At 30.4% G+C, this 22,860-nt stretch overlaps 1 protein-coding gene across 1 annotated transcript in view; it reads right to left on the bottom strand.

The window, feature by feature from the left end:
- LOC111621338 overlaps positions 1 to 22,006 on the bottom strand; it is a 37,904-nt gene extending 15,898 nt beyond the window's left edge. The window contains exons 1-5 of the mRNA XM_023363435.1: positions 21,867 to 22,006; positions 15,888 to 16,076; positions 7,657 to 7,841; positions 5,446 to 5,655; positions 731 to 1,184 (exon numbers count right to left, since the gene is read on the bottom strand). Coding sequence (XP_023219203.1) covers positions 731 to 1,184; positions 5,446 to 5,655; positions 7,657 to 7,841; positions 15,888 to 16,076; positions 21,867 to 21,877 — 1,049 coding nt within the window. The 5' untranslated portion in view covers positions 21,878 to 22,006. The remainder of the gene's footprint in view (positions 1 to 730; positions 1,185 to 5,445; positions 5,656 to 7,656; positions 7,842 to 15,887; positions 16,077 to 21,866) is intronic.
- Between the last annotated feature and the right edge of the window lie 854 nt (positions 22,007 to 22,860).

Raw genomic sequence — 22,860 nt, 5'->3', positions numbered from 1 at the left:
ATCCATTTAAATGGATGGATATCCTTAAACTTTAACCCCTATTTTTTGAGTACAGTGGAATGGTCCAATAAAATAAATGTTTGATTTGCTCTACAATAAGAGGTTGAACCTATCTTTGCTTACTAGGAGAAGAAAATCTATTCTACCCAAAATGTTAATGTTTATTATAGAACCACTTTTTACTGTTTACATCAAAAAGTGTATAAAGCAACATTTACTTTAACACAAATCAACTATATTAAACTAAAACTCACTTTTTAATTAATTAATTAAGTCTTTTTAGTTTATTTAAGATTTAATAAAGTTTTTTATTTGGTTATTAATGTCATCATAAGAAATTAAAAACATATTTGTCTTTATTTAAAATTTAAATAACCAGGCATATGTTTTGTAGCTTCACATTTCTTAATTCAATGTTAATTCAATATTTTAAAATTTTTAATTAAAACTAAAAATAAATTATATTTAAAGTCCAATTTTATTTTCTTGACTATATAAGAGTGTACTGTATTTTTGTGCATGTAACCTGTGAAGGCATTTAACCCACAGAAAACTGCTGAAACAAAAATAACACCTTTGCATAACCCACATTCCTTCAAATGCATTTCAAACACAGATAATCCATGGGTTATATGCATTAAAATACATTACATAAAATAGATACAAATAACTAAAAATGCGAAAACAATAATGTAAATATTACAAAACCAAATTTAAAAAATTATAGTACCTTTCACAAGTTACCATCAATCCAGATGATTGCAATATAAATAAATACGAATATTCAACTTTACTGATATAAATAAAAATACTTTCTCCTAAAATTTGCATCTCTATATCTTCAAAACATATGTCATCTTTTAAATCAGATGGAAGATCTAATTGTTCAATTGAGATTTGATGAAATTTGCTTGTATTATTACGAATTCCTTCAGTAATTTTTGTAAATGAAGGCATTTTTTTTGCAAAGGCTGTAACTATATTTTTTGATGATTTTTTAAAATCTGTTTTAACCTTTTTGTCTAATTGAAACTGATAAAGTTTAAGTTCATTGCTGCATATTATTGCAGTTCTAATATCTGCAGCTACAAAAACTTTAAAACATCTCTCAACTTCATTATTAAAAAAAATTAAATTAAAATCCCATTCAGATTCTTTCATTCCAGTTAATAAAGAAAATAATGCTTAGCATAGGTTAAAGAAATTATGACATCTTCATTTTATATATATATATTACAATACAGCAAATTTTATAAAATAAAATGTATACAAATATTTGAAATTTAAAAATTCTTAAACAAAATATGATTAAATTTTAATATAATTATTTTATCTTACATAAAATTATTTGATATAAATGAATGTTGAAACAATACAGATATGCCAAAAAGTCAACTGGATTCTATTTAAATAACAAACTTGTACACCTTATTTCTCTATTAACATCTTTTCAATGCAAACATTTTTTGACATTTAATGGCTGTCTTCAGGAAAACAGTTACTAAAAATCTCAGAAAAATTACAGAAATGGAACATACATTCCACATGTTCAAATTTAATTATGATCAATTGAATCTTCCAAATTCTTAAATAGACTTTTACAAATGATTAAACTTGGCTATTGCAGAGAACTTTAAAATACAGTATGGGTACAGATATGGATAAAAATGAAAGCTTAATATCCTATCACACTGTAAACTTTAAATAATGCTAATATTTAAGCAAGATTAAATTAAGTTGAATTATTAAAAACAAGATTAGCTATTTGCTAACACTATAAAATTAAAACAACCTATTCATATCACCCAGATTATTAAATTATTTATTTTGAATGATTTTATTATACTCATTTCAATGAAAATCATCAATCTTCTCTTTTCAAATGTCTAATAATAGATAAATTTCTTTCTTGGATCAATTTTCAATATGTTTCTTCTTCTCATTTACATTAAACACTCCTCTGCTTCCTTCCACTATATTTTGAATATAAGAGCTAACCTCAACGAAATCTTATAATGTCAAGACTGACTTAATCTTGTTTGTGAAAGCAAATTAAGTTGATTCATTATTTAAATATAAACCATAAAAACCAAATCAATGTTTACATTGGTTATGTTCACATAGATTGCTTAAGCTACTTTTCATTTAAATTAGCTTAAAGTAGTAATTCTCAACCTTCTCATTGTTGACCAGTAAAATTATAGATAAATTCATGTGGACCAGAATTATATACAACTATGAATCATGCTTATTCATACTTATCTAGAGTTACTGTACATTACAAAGTATGTCCAGTAACTTTAGATTACTATTTAAATGTCATCCATAATCAACTGTGCCAGCATCAGAACAGTCAAATATTTTTCTGTAGACTGGTGAAACAGCTTGAAGTATACAAAATAAATGGGGTATTCTGTATATGTATAGTTATGGGTTCAATGTTTGTATGAATAGAGTGATACATTTCATCACATGAACAAGTTGATTTTGATGAATAAATAAATAATATTTATCATCATGACATTTAAATTAGTAATTAATTACAAAAAATACAGTGAAAAAATTACATTAAATAATATATTAAGAAAATATTCTATCAATTAGGCATATTAATATCTATTAAGTAAAATTTCTTGCATTATTAAGCTATAATTTCAAAATTTTTTCTGATTTGACAACAAATTTTATAGGCCAGCAAATATAAAACTTAAAAAAAATTATTCAATTAATAATCCCATAGATAACCTTTGCTTTATTCCACTATGACATTACACATGACAAACATTTTCAAACAGCTTGACTGCCCTGCTTCAGATCAGTTAAATTTGCATTCCATTTAGAATGCTCATTTTATAGTTTTCTACATTCAAACTCAATTCAAAATTTAAATTATTTTTGAAATTTACACAATTTAAAATTACCAAATTAAACTTTACAACAAATATACTCTATATAATTTTATATTAAGACCCCATCATTCGAGTTATTATAATAAACTTTATTGGGGATTATTATAAAAAGCTTTCCAAGCATTTGATAATGCTTCTGCATATCTTATATCAATGCACTCTTCAATACTGTTTTAAATATCTGTAATATCTCCAAAAATTTAGTTTGTCCTTTATTAGAACATTTCTTAATCAATGCTGTTTGGTCTAATTAGCTTTAATTCCTGGTTCTAAGGCATATATGAAAAGCATTTTTTGTTTCCTTTTATCAATATCAAATCTATTTTTTTAATCCTGCTGTTAAGAGATCTGTTTGTTGCTCCTATGTATATTAAATTCTTTCTGAATTGGTCATCTAATAAACTTTTTTCTTTGGATTATCATAACTGGAAAAATGTACAAATAATAATTTATACATTTTTCCAGTTTGTTATCTTTCCTTTTTTTATTTAATATTCAAATATAATGCACCTATTTTTAATGCACCTATGTTACGACTTGTGGAAAAGTTTTTGAATAGCAACAGCTATGCAAAAATTATTGATCAAAAGAAATTTTATTTGTTAACAAATAATCCTAGAATAACAAAAATTCTGGAATTTATTTTTAATGATAAGAGCTTTCATTAGGCAAAATATCAAAGTGGAAGAATAATTCGAAATATAAAAAAAGAAAATCTTACCAAATCTTAGTTTGAAAAAAGTTTTTGAATATTCCTATCTACAAGAAAGTTTTCAAATATAGTAGGAAAAAATAAAATAAAAATTTTTCAATATTTTATTGAGCCTCCTTTGGCATTAATAACTGCTTTAATGGAAGATCATGCTAATTTAACAAGTTTTGAGCAATAGTCAGCATTAATCTACAACAAAGCAGCTTTCAATTCACCCTTTGTGATAGGTCAGTTTTCATCTCCTAACATTTTCAGTATAGTCCACAGATTTTCAATAACATTTAAACCAGAGCTATTTAGGGCCAAGATAAAGATTTAATACTGAACTTTTTCAAAAATTCTTTTACATATGAAAAATTAATAAAAATATAAACATTCTTTTCCTTTTTTCATATGACAACAACTTTCATTATCATTCTGAAAAACAACTTTCCCATCTCCAAATTAATTTTCCACCACAGGAAAAAAAAGTGTCCAAAATTTTTTATAAACTTTGCCATTTACAGTTTCTTTCAGAATACATGGTTCACTTTTGCCTTTTGCTGACATGCAGCTTCATAAGACCAACTGGGAATTTCTTCTTATGCAAAAGACATAATTGTCAAAACTTTTCATCTGCTCTGAGTTATACAAATTGTCCAACATTGTCTCCTCATCCAACAGAGTCTGTTTTTATAAAAAAAAATAACTTTCTCACAATCATTTATGGCTCACTTTTGGTAACACCTTGTTCATTCCATTCATTTTTTCTTATGTTGTTATGTCATGAAAGGTTTTATTTTGGCTTTACAAAACTTATAGCCTATTTCATTTAACCAGTTTTGAACCTTACAACTGTATATGTTGGCATGATGAACTTTCCATTTAACATTTAAATCTTTTGATGTGACTTTTTGATTTTGTAGGCAGATGAGTATTAAGACTTGGATTTTTGTTCATTCATTTGATTGACTACTTCTCTTCAATGTTTTTACACTCCACGATTTCTTATATTTCTTCCATGTGAAATTTACTACTGAAACAGCATAATAAAACTGTTGAGAAACTTCTGAGTTTTCCCTTCCAGAATCAAAGTCAAAATTTGGTTTTAAAAGCAATGTAAAGGTAACAATAATGGAGATAGATGAATAATTTGCATAAACTAATGTGATTACTGTTATAGTGTGTGTTTTAACACATTTTTCCTACTATATTCAAAAGCTTTTTTATTGAGATAAGAATGTTTCAAAACGTTTTTCCAGATTAAGATTTGGACACACAAAAGATTTAAATTATATACTAATATGGTAATATAAAATACTGAACAACAAGTAAAATAAGAAGAGCATATAACAGAATTATAGATAATGTAAAATAATAGTTTACCAATATAGTGACTTAAGGTTAAAAGAAGCTCAAAACATTTCAGTGCACCTTCCTCCCCTAAAAAGGCAATCAAACCCAGGCATATTAACATTATTTAACAACTGTGCTAACTTTAAAATATATCTATATATTGTATAAATGAGAATCGCAACTGAGAATATTAAAAAAATTTTAATAATAAGTTCAACCACTAATCCATTTGCATTGAATGGACAATAATAAAATAATAACAGCAATGGTACTTATATAATTTTAAAATAACTTTCAATAAATGTATAAAATGTCTTAAAATTTTTCTAAAAAATTTCTTTCTAAGACATGATTATATCTTATGTGGATGGATGTTACAGGCAGGTAAATACAATACTCAATATGTTGTTTTGCAAAATTTGATTATTTATAAAATATATATAATAAAGATTTATTATTAAAAGTGAATAATTATATTTTAAAGGATACAAAGAACATTTCTTCCATTATTCAGTGTGAATAATTTATCATTATATATTTGATAATAAGAGACTGGTCCAAAATCAACTGCTACATTTATTGACAAATATTTTTCATGTTTATTATTAGATATCAAAACATAAATTAAAACAATCTCATTATTCATCAAAAATACAGATTTTTGTTGAGTATATAACAAAATATCCACATGCTGTATTTCTGAAATGAAAAATTAAAAACAGTAATTATGTTTACGAAGTATATTTGTATATAATTTTTTTATATTGTTCAAATTAAATTTTTCAGGTTTATAATTTGATTTTAGTGTATTTCATATTATCTTATATAACAAAAATTTATTAATTTCATTTTCATTGTTATTTAAATCATTATGTATGCTTTCAAATATTCTAAATTTAATTTATTAATACATACTCAAATAACAAATCATTAAAGCTATGCAAAAGTTAATGTTTTTTAATTATATTATTCTTATTAAATAATAGAAAAATTTACATTTATATAAATTTTAATAATAATGGCTGAAAGTTTTCTATTAGAAAATTCAAATCATTTTTGTTATCACTTTAATTAACTCAACTGAAAAGTTTTGTAATTCAAATTAAAACTGAAATCAAATCAATTGAAAAGTAATATTTCAAAAAGTGTGGATAAAGTTATAGATACAGATAATACTATATTATATACAATATAATATAATATTATATATATAATATGCTATATAATATTATATTGCATTTGTAGGTATTTTTATTAGTGTTGTAACGAATAGTATATTCGGCCTCAGGCCGTATATTTGGCCTCAGGCCGAATACCGAATATTTGGCCAAGAGCGTGGCTGAATAGCCGAATATTCGGCCAAACTATTCGGCTCAATTAACGCACGTACGAAAATTGGCGCGCAAACCGCATTATGGCAAGGATCATGCTCTCTATTGGCCCGCTGTCACTACGCTTCGCTAATCGCTTTAATTCTTGGCAGTTGTAGCGGACAGACAAGAGTGTCATGGAAGTATGTGATAAATGATGATATCAAATGTGGATAACAACGAAATGACCTACACGTGTAAATAATGGAAAAAGAACAGAGAAGGACCGCGAAGTAAAAATGTGAAAATAAATATGAAATTGAGTCGATAACATAATCGAACAAGTCGAGACAGCTTATTGGCACGAAATTCGTGGCCGTCAATGCCAAACAATTGTTGTCATAGTCTTCGGAAAGCTAAATGCTTGTAATGGAAGTCACTTAGCGTGCACGGGCGAAAGCCTGGGGCCGTTCGGGCTATCAAGCTGTCTCGAATCTGTGAAATCATAACTGTGACTTATATCGACGTCCTATCTGTCTCTTTTCTCCGTTATCACCAGGCTGAGTCACGTAATTGTAAAATGGGAACTCTACGACGGAAAAGTGACGAATCGAAAGTATCGTGAGCGCGTATTATGATGTATGCACAGGTATACGTGGATTAGAGCGATAGAGGAAAGAGAAAGGGAAGAGCAAAGACGAGCGCTTAAAAAGAAGGATAGGTAGGGTCAGATCCTCAGATGTGCGAGGATTCTCCAACAATAGATGTGTACGTGTGCTGACCTTTGTAATTATAAATTGTGAATACATGTGACTAATATTATTTTCTTTTTTATTTTGTTCATGTTTCAAGTTAACAAATATAAACAATAAATATAAACAAACAACACTAACTCGATAACATTAAATCTAAGTACCAAAACGATTAATTTACTGTGTTTTTGTTATTTATTACTTCTGTTTTTAGGTATTCGGTATTCGGCCAAATAGTGATTAAATATTCGGTATTCGGCCGAATAGTGAAAAATAGGCCGAATAGGCCGAATACCGAATAGTAACCGAATATTCGTTACATCACTAATTTTTATGCATTATTTTTATGCTTGAAATACATCTAAAAAACTATAAAAAAAAAGAGTTTGTTTTGGGAGCTGGGAATGAATTAATCCATTTTACATTGTTTCTTATGGGAAAATTTGTTTTGGTTTGAGAACAAATTGGTTTCTGAACAACTTTTAGTAATGAATTAAGTTCATAAACCAAGGTTTGATTGTATAAAACTATACTGAAGCTAAAATCATTTAATTTTTAATCTGTTTAATTACTAATGTAAGTTGATTCAATCCTACAAATTACATAGAATATGATTAAATAATTTTTAAAATATTTACCTTCTTCATATAATGAAAGTTCTTCAATAAAAGAAAATGTTTGTTCAATGTGAAGAAGAAAGGCACAATCACAATGATTTTCTAAGTGTTGAACAGAAATTGTATAATAATGTACCAAATTAGAACTTGTTATTGTTATTAGATGATAGTCTTCAGAAGTTAAATTATCATCTTGCCAAATAAACCTGTAATTAAAATGATCATTAAAAAATTAAAAATCAAAGTAATACAATTTACTGTTTTGTCTAAAATAATACAATTAAGAACAAGATATAGAATCAGAAATGTTTCTTTAAATTTAACTTGTACTCAGTGTTAGTTTTTTATACAAAAAAAAAACTAAAAGATAAGACCTCAACATCAATCATATAAAAGCAAAATTCTATATTTGATTTAATTCCTAGAAGATTACAGTATAAAATATAGCATCATAAATTTTAAAAAAAGTAGAAATCTAGGTTATTAGACACAAAAAATATATTAATTAGATATTATACAATATTCAATTCATATTTTGTCTATTAAAAGTAACAAAAAAATTTAATAATTAATTCAAAATAATATACCAGTATTTTATATTAATTCCACTTATCTACATATTGAAATATCTCATTTTTTTAAAGTGTTCTTGTAACAAGCAAAGATAATATAATATTTCTGTATGATGTGAAGACTAGTTTCATGTTTTCATAGTATTTCTGTTCCCTTCCAAATTTTTTAAACTTATTGTTTTATTATTTAGTGACAAAAGCTTTAAATATTTTCATTTCTTCTCAATGTACAAATGAATAAAATATATAAGAAATAAAATATGTCAAGGGTAGCTCTACTTTTGGCCACTACTGTATGGCAGCAAGCTCTTTCTCATAATTGGTGATATATTTACTGACAATATGTCTACATCAGTTATAATCTATTCAAGTTTGTTCAAAACAGATTATCCACAAATATAATTAAATAATTAGAATATATACATCAAACTTTGTGTTTGATTTGGAAAATCCAAAGAAGGATTATGAATAAACCAGAAAATGTTTTTTAAAAGGAAAGGATTCAATGCTGGAAGGAATGAGGTTTAGAAATTTTTTTAAAATTTACATATTCACAATTAAGATTTTGTAGATTAGAAAACAAAATAATAAAACATTCTAACATATTTGTGTAAGTATTATTTAAATTATTAATTTAAAACCTTTCAAATTATAAGTTTAAAGAATTTCTAGAAGAAAAGAATATTAAATTATTAAAATTAAAGGGAGAATAACTCATTCCAAGCAACTAACCTTTCATTCCTTCCAGCATTAAATCCTTTCCTTTTCTGAGGACCCAACCGAGGTCCAAAATCGTGTAAATCATGATGTTCTTATGTTTAAATATTAACAATAGATTAAATATGAGAGGGAGAGGAAAATCCCATAATTTAAACAATGCGGCACAAAATGTAAACGAGTCTTGGATGACTCCAACACATGTTAAATGAACTGTCAATGTCAGAATGAAAAGTTATAAGTCAGAGACAAGTGATCATATGCAGGTAAAACTTTGACCCCAGCACTCATAAACAATCAATCTAGGGAAACAATTTCGGAAAAGAGGGAAAGATTTAAGAGAAATAAATCATTGCATATGATCGTTCGAGTACCCAGATGACAGAAATTGTGAGTTATGGAGCTAAATTATGAGTACAAGTCTTGCAATTTTGTCAACAATCCCCAAGAACAATCGACAGAACGGCGTCGAGCGGACACCTGGAATCGGACCTCTCCCGTGACCAGAGTCAGTCTTGGTTTCCCCAAAACAAAAGAGAGACCAATCGGGAAGCGAGGAAGGAAACGAGGGACCAATCAGAAGTCCAAATAGTGGAAGAAACTATAAAAATCCGAAATTCAAGGTCGGAAGAGGCTCTTCTCCGTATTCCACGATAGGTCGTGACTACATTGTGGTGTGTCGTCACCAAGAACTTTAGACTCTGCCACTTCCTCCTTCCGATTGTCCACCTTGCTCAGTGACCTCATCTTGTCCGCCCTGGGGCCAGACAGACGCCAAAGTCCTCGCCTCTCTGCATCTTCGACGAGAAGAACCTAGTGAAGGACTGTCGATTGTCAATGTAAGTATAAATGCTAACAAATAAACGGCTTTCTTGTGTAAAACACTTGTCATCATTTGCCTCCTCTGTCACAGCCCACATACAATCTTCCCTTAGGTTCATCCTGACGCGGGATTAATAGATCCCACCTAGGAGACGACAACCTTACACAGGTGCCATGGAGTGGGTTTCAAGTCCCCTATCTCCACCGGGCCGGCTACCTTACACTTTTAAAAAATATTTTCTGATTTATTCATAATCCTTCTTTGGGTTTTCCAAATCAAACACAAAGTTTGATGTATATATTCTAATTATCTATATATATATACATATATATATATATAAATGGAAGTGTTTGTGCCTATACGTCACTCTGCAGCCAAAACTACACATCGCATATGAATGGTGTTTGTGTGTGGTAGTAGCCCCAAGTCTCCCATCATGCACTATGGTGGTTGCGTCTCGATAGCTATAAGGGTGTGAGAGATATGGAGTTTGAAAGTGGTTGACTTTGAAAATGTGTAACGCTTCAATGAGAATGTTCCAGTTTTTTCTAGAAAGTTCCAGAATCTAGAGGTGAAATTTGGTACACAGTTAGGGTACATCATGAAAACGCACACTAAAAAGGGCTTTTTCGAAATTCCCCCACAGGGGGAGGGGGAGAGCATTAAAGCTTAACCTGAAGAATGGCTTCTACTGTACTATTTTAGATGCAATTTTTTTTTTTTAATTACGTGTAGTCTTCATTGAGTAGTTAGGAGTATTAAATTGATAACATTTCAGACATTGTTATAAATATTTTTTATATATTTCGTTTTTTTAACCAAATATTTGAACCATTTTAAATTCGAATTTCTTTTTGCATATTGGTTCATTTATAGAACGATTGTAAACGTTCCTGAAAATTGATTAAATTGAAAACAGTTTGTTTGATTCTCAGCAATTCTCATCATTCTCAGTGGTAGGTGTTAAATAACAATTGTTGTTTCAATAACTATGGTTGTTGAAATATTGAATGTAAATAGGGTTTGCTTGCAAAATCTGTGCAAGCGAAGCCACGGGTAACAGCTAGTTTAATTATATTTGTGGATAATCTGTTTTGAACAAACTTGAATAGATTATAACTGATGTAGACATTGTCAGTAAATATATCACCAATTATGAGAAAGAGCTTGCTGCCATACAGTAGTGGCCAAAAGTACAGCTACCCTTGACATATTTTTTAAAAATGCGACCTCTATTTTGTTTACCACATACTACATAATTAATATTGTGATAGTTGAAAACAGCACAAGAGTCAAATTACTCAATTGAATCAAACAGATTTTATTTTAAATCTGATTTACAAAAGAAAAACCCAAAGTATTTTACATTTTACACTATGACAAAAGTAGAAGAAAGAATACAAGAATAGAGATAAAGGATGAGGATGTTTCTCTGCTAGAGATAAAGGAAGTATGCAGATTTGTCCAGTATTTTTAGGACAAAGTATTAGTATTTTGAGATGTAACTAGAGCTTCTGATTACTGCATCACATCTACATTCCATTGAATCAACTAAGTTGTCAAGCACTGATTGGGGAATCTCATACCATGCTTTTTGGATGGCAGACCACAATTCATCTGGATTCGAATATGTAAGAGGTCTGTTCAAAAAGTATCTTTTATTTTTTCCGCGTAAACCAATGATGCGCAGGAGGCCTCTTTCAGTGGAGTTGTGGAAGGGACAGTCATGCACAGCCCTGAATTTTTTCCCACCTGCAGGAAGTGTCAGTCATTGGCAGTCGGCCTATGAGTGAGGACATGTAGTGAGCTCTCATCAGATTCCACTAAGTTGGAAAATGACTGAACAACGTGAGCAGTGATATTACATCAAATTTTGCCAAAAACTTTTGCGATACCGAAGCGTAAACCATTCACAAGATTCAGCAGGCTTTCGGGGACGATCCTCGAAGCGAAAATAAGTGCGGCAGGTCCACAGCAATATCAAGGTCATGTTGACAGTTTTTTCGACTCTCGTGGGGTGGTGTATCGTGAGTATGCACCACAAGGCCAAACCATCACAAAGGAGTACAACCAGGAGGTCCATCATCGTCTTTCCGATGTTGTGCGACACAAACGACCGGATCTGTAGTCGATCAAAACTTGGCAGCTCCGTCATGATAACGCATCCACCCATTCTGCACATCTGATTCCGACTTTCATCGCCAAACACAACACTCCTGTGGTTTGTCACACTCTGTACTCTCCCTACATGGCTCCGTGTGACTTTTGGCTATTTTCCAAGCTGAAAATGCCGCTAAAAGGAACCTGATTTTAGTCGAGTGAAGACATCGTGCGGAATGCAACAGACCAGCTGATGGCCATTCCAAAAGTTATGTTCCAGCAATGTTTGCAGCAATGGCAGGAACGCTGGGAGAAGTGTATAAACTACCAAGGAGACTACTTTGAAGGGGATTATGGTTTTGTACCTCAAAATCAATAAATGTATTTTTGCCGACCAAAGGTCNTATATATATATATATAAATGGACGTGTTTATGCCTATATGTCACTCTGCAGCCAAAACTACACATCGCATATGAATGGTGTTTGTGTGTGGTAGTAGCCCCAAGTCTCCCATCATGCACTATGGTGGTTGCGTCTCGATAGCTATAAGGGTGTGAGAGATATGGAGTTTGAAAGTGGTTGACTTTGAAAATGTGTAACGCTTCAATGAGAATGTTCCAGTTTTTTCTAGAAAGTTCCAGAATCTAGAGGTGAAATTTGGTACACAGTTAGGGTACATCATGAAAACGCACACTAAAAAGGGCTTTTTCGAAATTCCCCCACAGGGGGAGGGGGAGAGCATTAAAGCTTAACCTGAAGAATGGCTTCTACTGTACTATTTTAGATGCAATTTTTTTTTTTTAATTACGTGTAGTCTTCATTGAGTAGTTAGGAGTATTAAATTGATAACATTTCAGACATTGTTATAAATATTTTTTATATATTTCGTTTTTTTAACCAAATATTTGAACCATTTTAAATTCGAATTTCTTTTTGCATATTGGTTCATTTATAGAACGATTGTAAACGTTCCTGAAAATTGATTAAATTGAAAACAGTTTGTTTGATTCTCAGCAATTCTCATCATTCTCAGTGGTAGGTGTTAAATAACAATTGTTGTTTCAATAACTATGGTTGTTGAAATATTGAATGTAAATAGGGTTTGCTTGCAAAATCTGTGCAAGCGAAGCCACGGGTAACAGCTAGTTTAATTATATTTGTGGATAATCTGTTTTGAACAAACTTGAATAGATTATAACTGATGTAGACATTGTCAGTAAATATATCACCAATTATGAGAAAGAGCTTGCTGCCATACAGTAGTGGCCAAAAGTACAGCTACCCTTGACATATTTTTTAAAAATGCGACCTCTATTTTGTTTACCACATACTACATAATTAATATTGTGATAGTTGAAAACAGCACAAGAGTCAAATTACTCAATTGAATCAAACAGATTTTATTTTAAATCTGATTTACAAAAGAAAAACCCAAAGTATTTTACATTTTACACTATGACAAAAGTAGAAGAAAGAATACAAGAATAGAGATAAAGGATGAGGATGTTTCTCTGCTAGAGATAAAGGAAGTATGCAGATTTGTCCAGTATTTTTAGGACAAAGTATTAGTATTTTGAGATGTAACTAGAGCTTCTGATTACTGCATCACATCTACATTCCATTGAATCAACTAAGTTGTCAAGCACTGATTGGGGAATCTCATACCATGCTTTTTGGATGGCAGACCACAATTCATCTGGATTCGAATATGTAAGAGGTCTGTTCAAAAAGTATCTTTTATTTTTTCCGCGTAAACCAATGATGCGCAGGAGGCCTCTTTCAGTGGAGTTGTGGAAGGGACAGTCATGCACAGCCCTGAATTTTTTCCCACCTGCAGGAAGTGTCAGTCATTGGCAGTCGGCCTATGAGTGAGGACATGTAGTGAGCTCTCATCAGATTCCACTAAGTTGGAAAATGACTGAACAACGTGAGCAGTGATATTACATCAAATTTTGCCAAAAACTTTTGCGATACCAAAGCGTAAACCATTCACAAGATTCAGCAGGCTTTCGGGGACGATCCTCGAAGCGAAAATAAGTGCGGCAGGTCCACAGCAATATCAAGGTCATGTTGACAGTTTTTTCGACTCTCGTGGGGTGGTGTATCGTGAGTATGCACCACAAGGCCAAACCATCACAAAGGAGTACAACCAGGAGGTCCATCATCGTCTTTCCGATGTTGTGCGACACAAACGACCGGATCTGTAGTCGATCAAAACTTGGCAGCTCCGTCATGATAACGCATCCACCCATTCTGCACATCTGATTCCGACTTTCATCGCCAAACACAACACTCCTGTGGTTTGTCACACTCTGTACTCTCCCTACATGGCTCCGTGTGACTTTTGGCTATTTTCCAAGCTGAAAATGCCGCTAAAAGGAACCTGATTTTAGTCGAGAGAAGACATCGTGCGGAATGCAACAGACCAGCTGATGGCCATTCCAAAAGTTATGTTCCAGCAATGTTTGCAGCAATGGCAGGAACGCTGGGAGAAGTGTATAAACTACCAAGGAGACTACTTTGAAGGGGATTATGGTTTTGTACCTCAAAATCAATAAATGTATTTTTGCCGACCAAAGGTCCGATACTTTTTGAACAGCCCTCATATGCTGGTGTATACTGCACTCAACTTAAAGGTTGGATATCATGCCTATCTTTTTACTAAAATAAAAAAGAAACTTTAACAAAAAGGCATTAAATACATTTAAAATAATGTTACAAAAGAACCCCAACATTATATAACCTTCTCAGAAATGATAAACAGTGATCTAAATTTAAGGAAGACCAGAAATCAGGAGTATACAGAATATCAGCTAAAGCTAACAGATTAAATCTCAATGCAATATATGGGATTCACATCTAGTATGTTATGGGCAAGAATTAAGAAATATAGGTATGACATCTTCAGAAGTAAATTAACTAGTGTTATCAGCCTTTACTATGGAGGAGAGCAACTCAATACAGTGGGATAGAGTCAAGGTCTTCAGACAGGTTCAAGACAAAGGGAAGCAGTGTGCCAAGATCATTGAGGGAATGCATCAATAGATAACATGTTGTCAGCATCTCCAATTCTTGGAAGTATGCAATCAAAGAGAGTTGCAATACAGGTGTAGTTTATAAAGTGGCAAAGTAGCAGACTAACGGTGAATCATATCTATATTCGTATCATGATATCCTGCTTCATATATATTTTTTATTTTATATTTACTGGCAGTATATCTACATCACTTGTGTTTTGAAAAAACTTGAATTAAATTACATCATTTGCAAATGTATTTAAATAATTAGAATGTGTATATCAAATTTCATATGCAATTTAGAAAGTCTGAAGGAGGTTATGAACAAACCCAAAAACATTTGCTAATAGGAAATGATTCATTCTGGAGTGAATAAAAGGTAACTGCTTCAAATGGAAAAGCCTTAATATTAATCATGTTATAATGATTAGTAGTAATTTTAATTAATAAAATTTGGCTTAACTAAATAACTTAAATACATTTTTGAATTCTGCTTGTTAAGGTTACAAAACTACTTAATTTTCTTTTGTTCTAACTTATATGATGTTCTTAGAATGATAATTTGTACTGAAGATGCTCAAATGAAGCTAAAAGCATTTTGAAAATTAAATATTTGATAACCATAATAAGCAGAATTCAAAAATATATTTGATTATTTGTATTTTTTTAAAGTAAAATAACTAATAGGCATAAATCAAAATAAAATTTCATCAATCTTATGTAGGTCTTGTACATAAGTGAGGAATTTGTTACTGTTTTCAGTCTACATCTAAGATTTTCTACAGGTAATCCAGAAGGTTATTTCCAGAAAGATTCAATTTTGAAAAAAATCTACTTGAAGGTCTTAGATGTAGAATGAAAATGTTAGTAACAGATTTCTCACTATGTGCAAGGCCTACATAAGGTTGGAAAATTTTATTTTAACTAATAGGCATATTTTATAGTTAAAAAAATATTAAATTTGAAACTGAAATGATGAAAAGTAATGAAAATTTTTTTATTTTTCTAATAAAATATGTACCTTTTAACATTTTTTAGTTGCTTTGAACAACAGATTTCCTTGTTAATATATTGAAGAACTAGACTGTCTTCACAGATGAAACTCAAAATTTTAAAATCTGAAGTAATATACACAGACTGTACTTCATATAAAGGTATGTTAATAAAAGGAAGACTTTTGATATTAACAGTAGGCATTTTTTCATAATTTCTAGAGAAAAACAATAATTAAATTAATAAATTTTATTAATATTTAAAGAATTTACACTGTTAAAAAATAAAACACTTTTTAAAAAATAAATTAATGATATAATGATAAAATAATACAATGATATATAATCATTGGTTATAATTTAAAAATAAATTATCTCTATATTATCATTCATAACTATGCAATATTTATTGATAATGTAAATTTAATTTTCTTCTAATCTTATATGTAAAAATGGATTTTTGTATATGTATAAGCATATTAATTTCGTACTGAATGAAAAAATTTGAATTCCTACAACTGTAAAATATTCTCAGATTAAAAATTTTTAACTTTAAACAATAACAGGAAATCCCCATTAATTCAAACTTGAATAAATCAAAATAGCGTTAATTCATAACTGTATTATTTATCCTGGTCACAAATATAGAGATTTGCACGTTAAGGAATTCAGTTTGTTCAAAATACAGCTACTTCAAAATTTGCAGTGAAAATTCTGTCCGAACTGTGATATGCATATATTAACTTATATGTTTAGATTGAAGTGCCTCCATATTATAAAAGAGCAATACACCAAGAACAACTCTAATCTAGTCAATACAGCTTTGTTTTTAGGCAATACATTTTCAGGTGTCATTTTACCCATGGATTGGCATTTTTTCTCTTATCTCATAAAATACAGCTGGGTTTCAGAATTACAAGATTGAACTACAAGTAGCAATTTCAAATATTTATAGGGCTCTAGGCTACTACATTTGAGCAACTTGGTAACTCTTTTTAGGTACTTTAAGAATGATTTGGGCTACATTTCAAGGAATTTTGCTTTACTTTTTACAAAACATATCTGGTAACATGTGAGGTTCTCACCAGATATGTGCTGTTTACCTTTATTATTAATTATTAATTGAGGAAAATAACAGTTTTATATGTAGCCATTTTCATACTCCATTTGCTTAATAAAATATATTAGTTACATGGCATTTGGCATTATACCAAATGTAACTAATATATTTACAATATGTCATATTGTACAGAAATAGGTAAATCTTGATAGGATAATTTGAAGTCTCAATTATTTTCTTGCTTGAATTTCTAACTAATGAAGATTACCTGCAGTATTATTAAAATGATTTCTTTTATAAATGTTCTTAAATAAAGAGAAATTTTATAATATAATTATAAAAATATAATAGAAAATTGTCTTTAAGCATTAATTATAATTAATAAACATATTTAAATTTATATATTATAAGTTTCAGTATCCCCTCATCAAAAAAGTTGCTTCCTGGGAACTATGCCAATCATTTACACCATCCAGCAACTCTTCATTTGTATGGAAATGCTGAATTCTCAGCCAGACCTTCATCCATAGGAAAAGATGAAAATCACTGGGGCTGAGGTCTGGACTATATGGCAGGTATATAAACAGGTCCCAAGAAAACTTCTGTAGTGATCTTTCATACAAGTAGTTGTATGTGGATATGCATTGTAATACAAAAACACCTGATGTCAAAATTCTCCTGTTTCTTTTGAATGGCTCTAAAGAGCTTTTTCAAATTTCATACTCATCTGTGAAGTAATCTCCCATATGGCAACTTGCTTTCATGAGGAACAGAAACTCATCCCATGCTACAAGTGCCTAAATTTACAGAGCAATTACATCAACAAGTAACCTCAACAAGTAGCTAACTTTTGTAAATAATGAAATAGTTTTCTTCCTTTTTTATTTTCCCTAACTGCTCATTAGAAGTTAATTTCTGAATAGCCCTCATATCATCTAAATAGCATAGTATTGCAAATGTCTTTTTAATACTTGTAGGTTATCCTCCTGCATATCATGTCGTATGTTGCTTTCCCTCCTCCTCCTCTATTATTATTATTATTATTATGTTGGGTTTAGTTGGTAATACTCGGTTTAAACCAGTGGCTGTGTACTATGCCGGACCAAAGTCAAGGCATAGCAACCAAAACAAATTAAATAAGTGTGTCAGTGTCTGTATTCAGGAATTTCCTAACAATATGACATGTATTCAATATAGTGGCCTTCTGTAGTGTGATGTATGTATTTCTATTCAATTGTAATGTTCCCAGGCTTTTGTGTAGTGTGTGTGGTATCACACCTGTACAGGAGAGAACAACAGGTACAATAAGCACCCTATCCATCCTCCACAGATGCCTGATTTCCTGGGCGAGTTCTGTGTACTTGCTAATTTTTTCAGTGCATGTGTTTTGTACATTGTGAGTGTTTGGAATGGCTATGTCTATAATGTATGTGATTTTATTGTGTTTGTCAATGAGTGTGATGTCTGGTCTGTTGTGGTAAATTGTTTTATCTGTGATTATGGCTCTGTCGTAATACATTTTGTGCGTGTTATTTTCCAATACTGTCTGTGGAATATACTTGTAGTATGGTTCGTGGATGTCTGCCAATTTGTGTTTCTTTGCAAGCTCTTGGTGTATTATATTTGCTACTTGATTGTGTCTATGTAAGTAATCTGTCTGTGCCAAGAGCTTGCAACCAGAAGTGATGTGTTGTATAGTTTCTGGCATGATGTGACATTTTCTGCATGTGTCATTTGTGAGTGTTGTATCTTTGAGTATGTGTTTTCTGTAGTTTTTAGTATTTATGACCTGATCCTGTATGGCAATCATGAATCCTTCCGTCTCCCCAAAGAGGCATCCCCGATCTAACCAGCTGTTTGACGCAGTTTTGTCAACAAAATCCTGGGCCAGGTCGTAAGGATGCCTGCCATGGAGAGCCTTTTGAGCCCATGATTGCTTAATGTTGTCTATGCTTTTTATATGTTGTGTCATGTCTGTATGTTGTGAGTGTAAGTTTAATGGTGTGTTATTTGAGTCTGCTAGAGTTACTGCTTTATGTAACTGTGATGTTTCTTGTTTCTTGTAGAAAAACTCTCGCAGTGACTGTATTTGTTTGTAGTGAAGGTTAACTATGTCAATCAGGCCACGTCCGCCTTCTTTACGTGGAAGGGTTAATCTTTCTGTGGCGGATTTAGGATGATGTTGTTTATGCTTAGTAAGTGTTGTTCTTGTTTTCCTTTGGAGTTGCTCGAGATCTGTGTGAGTCCAATGTATAACTCCAAAAGAGTATGTGAGTACTGGGATGACATATGTGTTTATTGCTTTAACTGTGTGTTTTGCATTTAACTGTGTTCTAAGTATAGCGTTTAACCTACTTTGGTATTCTTTAATTAATCGTTGCTTTATTTGTGTATGTTCTGTTAGTTTGGCCTGTTGGAATCCTAAGTACTTGTAGAACTCGCCCTCTTCCATGGATTCAATAACGTCTCCATTTCCAAGTGCAAAATCTTCTTTCTTCAGGATTCCTTTTTCTATGTGAAGTTTTTTGCATTTGTCTAGGCCAAACTCCATTTGTATGTCCTTAGTGTATGAATGTGTGATTTGTAGGAGTTGATGAAGTTGTTTTTGTGTGGATGCATAAAGTTTTATGTCGTCCATGTACATGAGATGTGAGAGTGTAAACTGTGTTGTTTTTTCGTGTCTGATATTGTAGCCGTATTGCGTGTTGTTTAACATGTTGGATAATGGATTCAGGGCTAGGCAGAACCAGAGAGGACTCAAGGAATCTCCTTGAAAAATTCCTCGCCTAATGAATATTTCGTTTGTTTGTATGGAAGTGTTACTAACCCTGAGATGTAGTGTTGTTCTCCAGTGCTGCATAGTGTTTTCGAAGAATGCAATGAGTGATGGATGTATTTTGTACATGTGTAGAATATGTAGCAGCCAACTGTGTGGAACACTGTCGAATGCTTTTCTGTAGTCTATATATGCCATGTGTATGTTTCTGTGTTGTTTGTGTGCTTGCCGTAAAATGACTGAATCTATGAGTAACTGTTCTTTGCATCCCCTGTGATTTCTACGGCAACCTTTTTGTTGTTCTGTAAGAATGTCGTGTTCTTCAACATGTTTGTATATTTTGTTTGTGATACAGGATGTCAATAATTTGTAGAGTGTTGGAAGACATGTAATTAGTCTGTATTGTGTGGGGTCTGTGGTGTTGTTGTTTTTAGGTTTCATGTAGGTGATGCCCTGAGTAATATTATTATTATTATTATTATTTCCCTTCTCACACATCCATTATTTGCAAAACAACGTAGACAAGTTTAAATGAATGACTAGATGAAATAATTAAATTTCACTCAAATCAAAGATTTCAGTAAGATTAATTTGTTTCAATAACATTTTAAAATATGTTTTTTATTTATATAGTCAGAATAATTATTCTTTAAAAAAATCAAACATACAATACAGAGTTTAACATTATATTGTTTTCAAACTTCAAAAGAAGTCTTCAGTTTGAATAAATTCAGAACAGAATAAAATTTTGAATAAAACAGAAGTTTGAAGATTCTTTTAAAAATTCAAACTTAAATTTCAGTTTAAAAATTTATTTTAAAAACTTTTAATTTTAAATATTTAAATTCTATGGTAAAATATACATATCACGATATTCAAATTTCAAGATGTCGATTGTACAAGATTTATTCTGGGTTCAAATGTTTGAACTGTTCTATTTATAAATAGTTGACAATAGCTTGAAGAAAGCTAAAAAGATTCTGTAAAAATAAATGTTTAGTAGTATTCTTGTAAGTAGTGCTGCTCTGTTGAATTTATGAATTTCTCAACATTTTAGTAAAGCATTTTTACTCTAATGTATAATAAAATGTCATTAGACATAGGTAAAAATATAAAGTATTTGAATGGATTTATTTTTAAAGTTTTTAACAAAAACTGAAAAATAAACAAATAATTTGGAGATATTTTATCACATCCTAAAAAATGTCATTAATACTTTAAAAATTATATGATTGAAAAGAGCCATAAAAATATAAAGAACATTTTAGGAGAGAGTTTTCTCTTATTTCCATCTGAATGTATAACCTGAAAAATAAATATGTAATCAGGAGAAAGTGCAAACAAACAAAACTATATTTTAATTACAACAATTAAATATTTTTATAAATTTAATTATTATTTTAATTACTAAAATGAAATTATACTCAGTCATCATTGAATTAAATGTATTAGAAAATACAAGAATAAAGAATCAGTTTGAATGGACATATCAATGAAGGCATTATTATTTCACAATTAAAACATTACTATTACTGTATTAATTACAATCCTGGCATTTTAATTAATTATTTTAATTAATGTTTTAATTATGAATTAATTTTAAGTGATTGTGCCAAAGCTTGGGAATAATTTTACTACTGTTTTTACATACTGAGGCAGGGAAAGTAGCCTATAAAGGAAGGTTGACTCCACTGTAAGAACTATATGTTCCTGAAGCGTGTAAAGGACGTTTAGAAATAAAGAAGACACTGTTGGAGTATTTCTATGTATTTTAATTTTTGTAAGGCATTATTATTGTTTCCAGTATGACTAATCTGTATCAACAGTAACAATGGTTAAACTAAACTGATACAGTTTTATCAAACAAAAATAACAAGCTTACGATTTATTTTACTGAAAGACAAAAAACAACACTTAAGATAAACTCTATACTAACTGACAAAAATTTATCAGTAGATGCCAATAGTAGATACATTTAATTGCATATGATTTGTCATATAACTCAAATTTTAATTATTAACATAATAACTATGGTAACAGTATATAACTATTCACAATATTTAAAAAAAATTAATAGCAGCACTAAATATAACTTTTTAATAGAAAATTTAATGAAATAATAACTCAAACATAAAAATATTTCATATTGAGTGATTTACATTACTCACCCACCTGCATGTCATTTAAAATTACTTAAATACTACATAAAATGTCTGAAAGCAATGTCCTATTACAATAATATAGCATTTTTGTTTGTAACTTAGAATGCATCAATAACATCACTGTCACGTGAAAAACACACAGATGTTAATTTATAAAATGCGCCCTCTGGATATTTCTTATTTTTTCGAAGTAAAGTTTTTGTGGATTCCTTTTGAAGAAGTTTGGGTGACGTTGTTAATTTGTTTTAGATCGATGTATTTAATTATTCATTGACTGAAATTCGAAATTTATAAAATAAGGTTAAAACGATTTAAGAGTGGTGACTCAAAATAAAAAAAAAATCATATTAATTTAATTACATATGGAAAGCATTTTAAAATTTTAATTTTCGAGTGGTATATGGATCGTAAATCTTGTCTGTTAAATTGAGATTTACATATACTCAATAACAATCAATAATTTCTTGGTCCCTACTCCAAACCTTTGGCTCTTAACTGTAATATTGTATTGCAGATGACAATTTAAAATTTTTATATACGAACTCTGTCAATTAAGTCATGGCGTCGAAATTTTTATACACATCGGTTATATCATATATGAATTCTTCTATGTAATTGTCCCCATCAGTGGCGTGCCGTCCATGGAAGCTATAGAAGTGTCGCTTCCCTTGTATTTTCTAAAATATAAATACGTATTGCGCGATTGCTTTCATATTTTAACGTAATGACTTACTTAAAATTAATATTTTCTTATAACCGCATTATGTATTTTATTACAAATTTCTATATATGTGAAAAACAATGATAAAATTGCTATTGTATATTTGAATATAAATTCGTATATGCATATTTCCAATGGAAGCGCCATATTGCCGAATACGGGACAGCTTCCACGGCGAAAATATTTGAATCATGTAAGGCAGCTAGATTATACGCATTCGTGCATGCACTCTAAAGAGTACCAACTTCACGCGGTTTAGCTGGTGGATGCTACACGCCAAAAT

Source organism: Centruroides sculpturatus, unplaced genomic scaffold (assembly GCF_000671375.1).
Source record: "Centruroides sculpturatus isolate CEXI.00-Female unplaced genomic scaffold, Cexi_2.0 scaffold98, whole genome shotgun sequence".
In the NCBI taxonomy this organism is placed as follows: Eukaryota; Metazoa; Arthropoda; class Arachnida; order Scorpiones; family Buthidae; genus Centruroides; species Centruroides sculpturatus.
The sequence above is the reverse complement of the archived record's forward strand: the minus strand, read 5'-3'. Positions and strand labels throughout refer to the sequence as shown.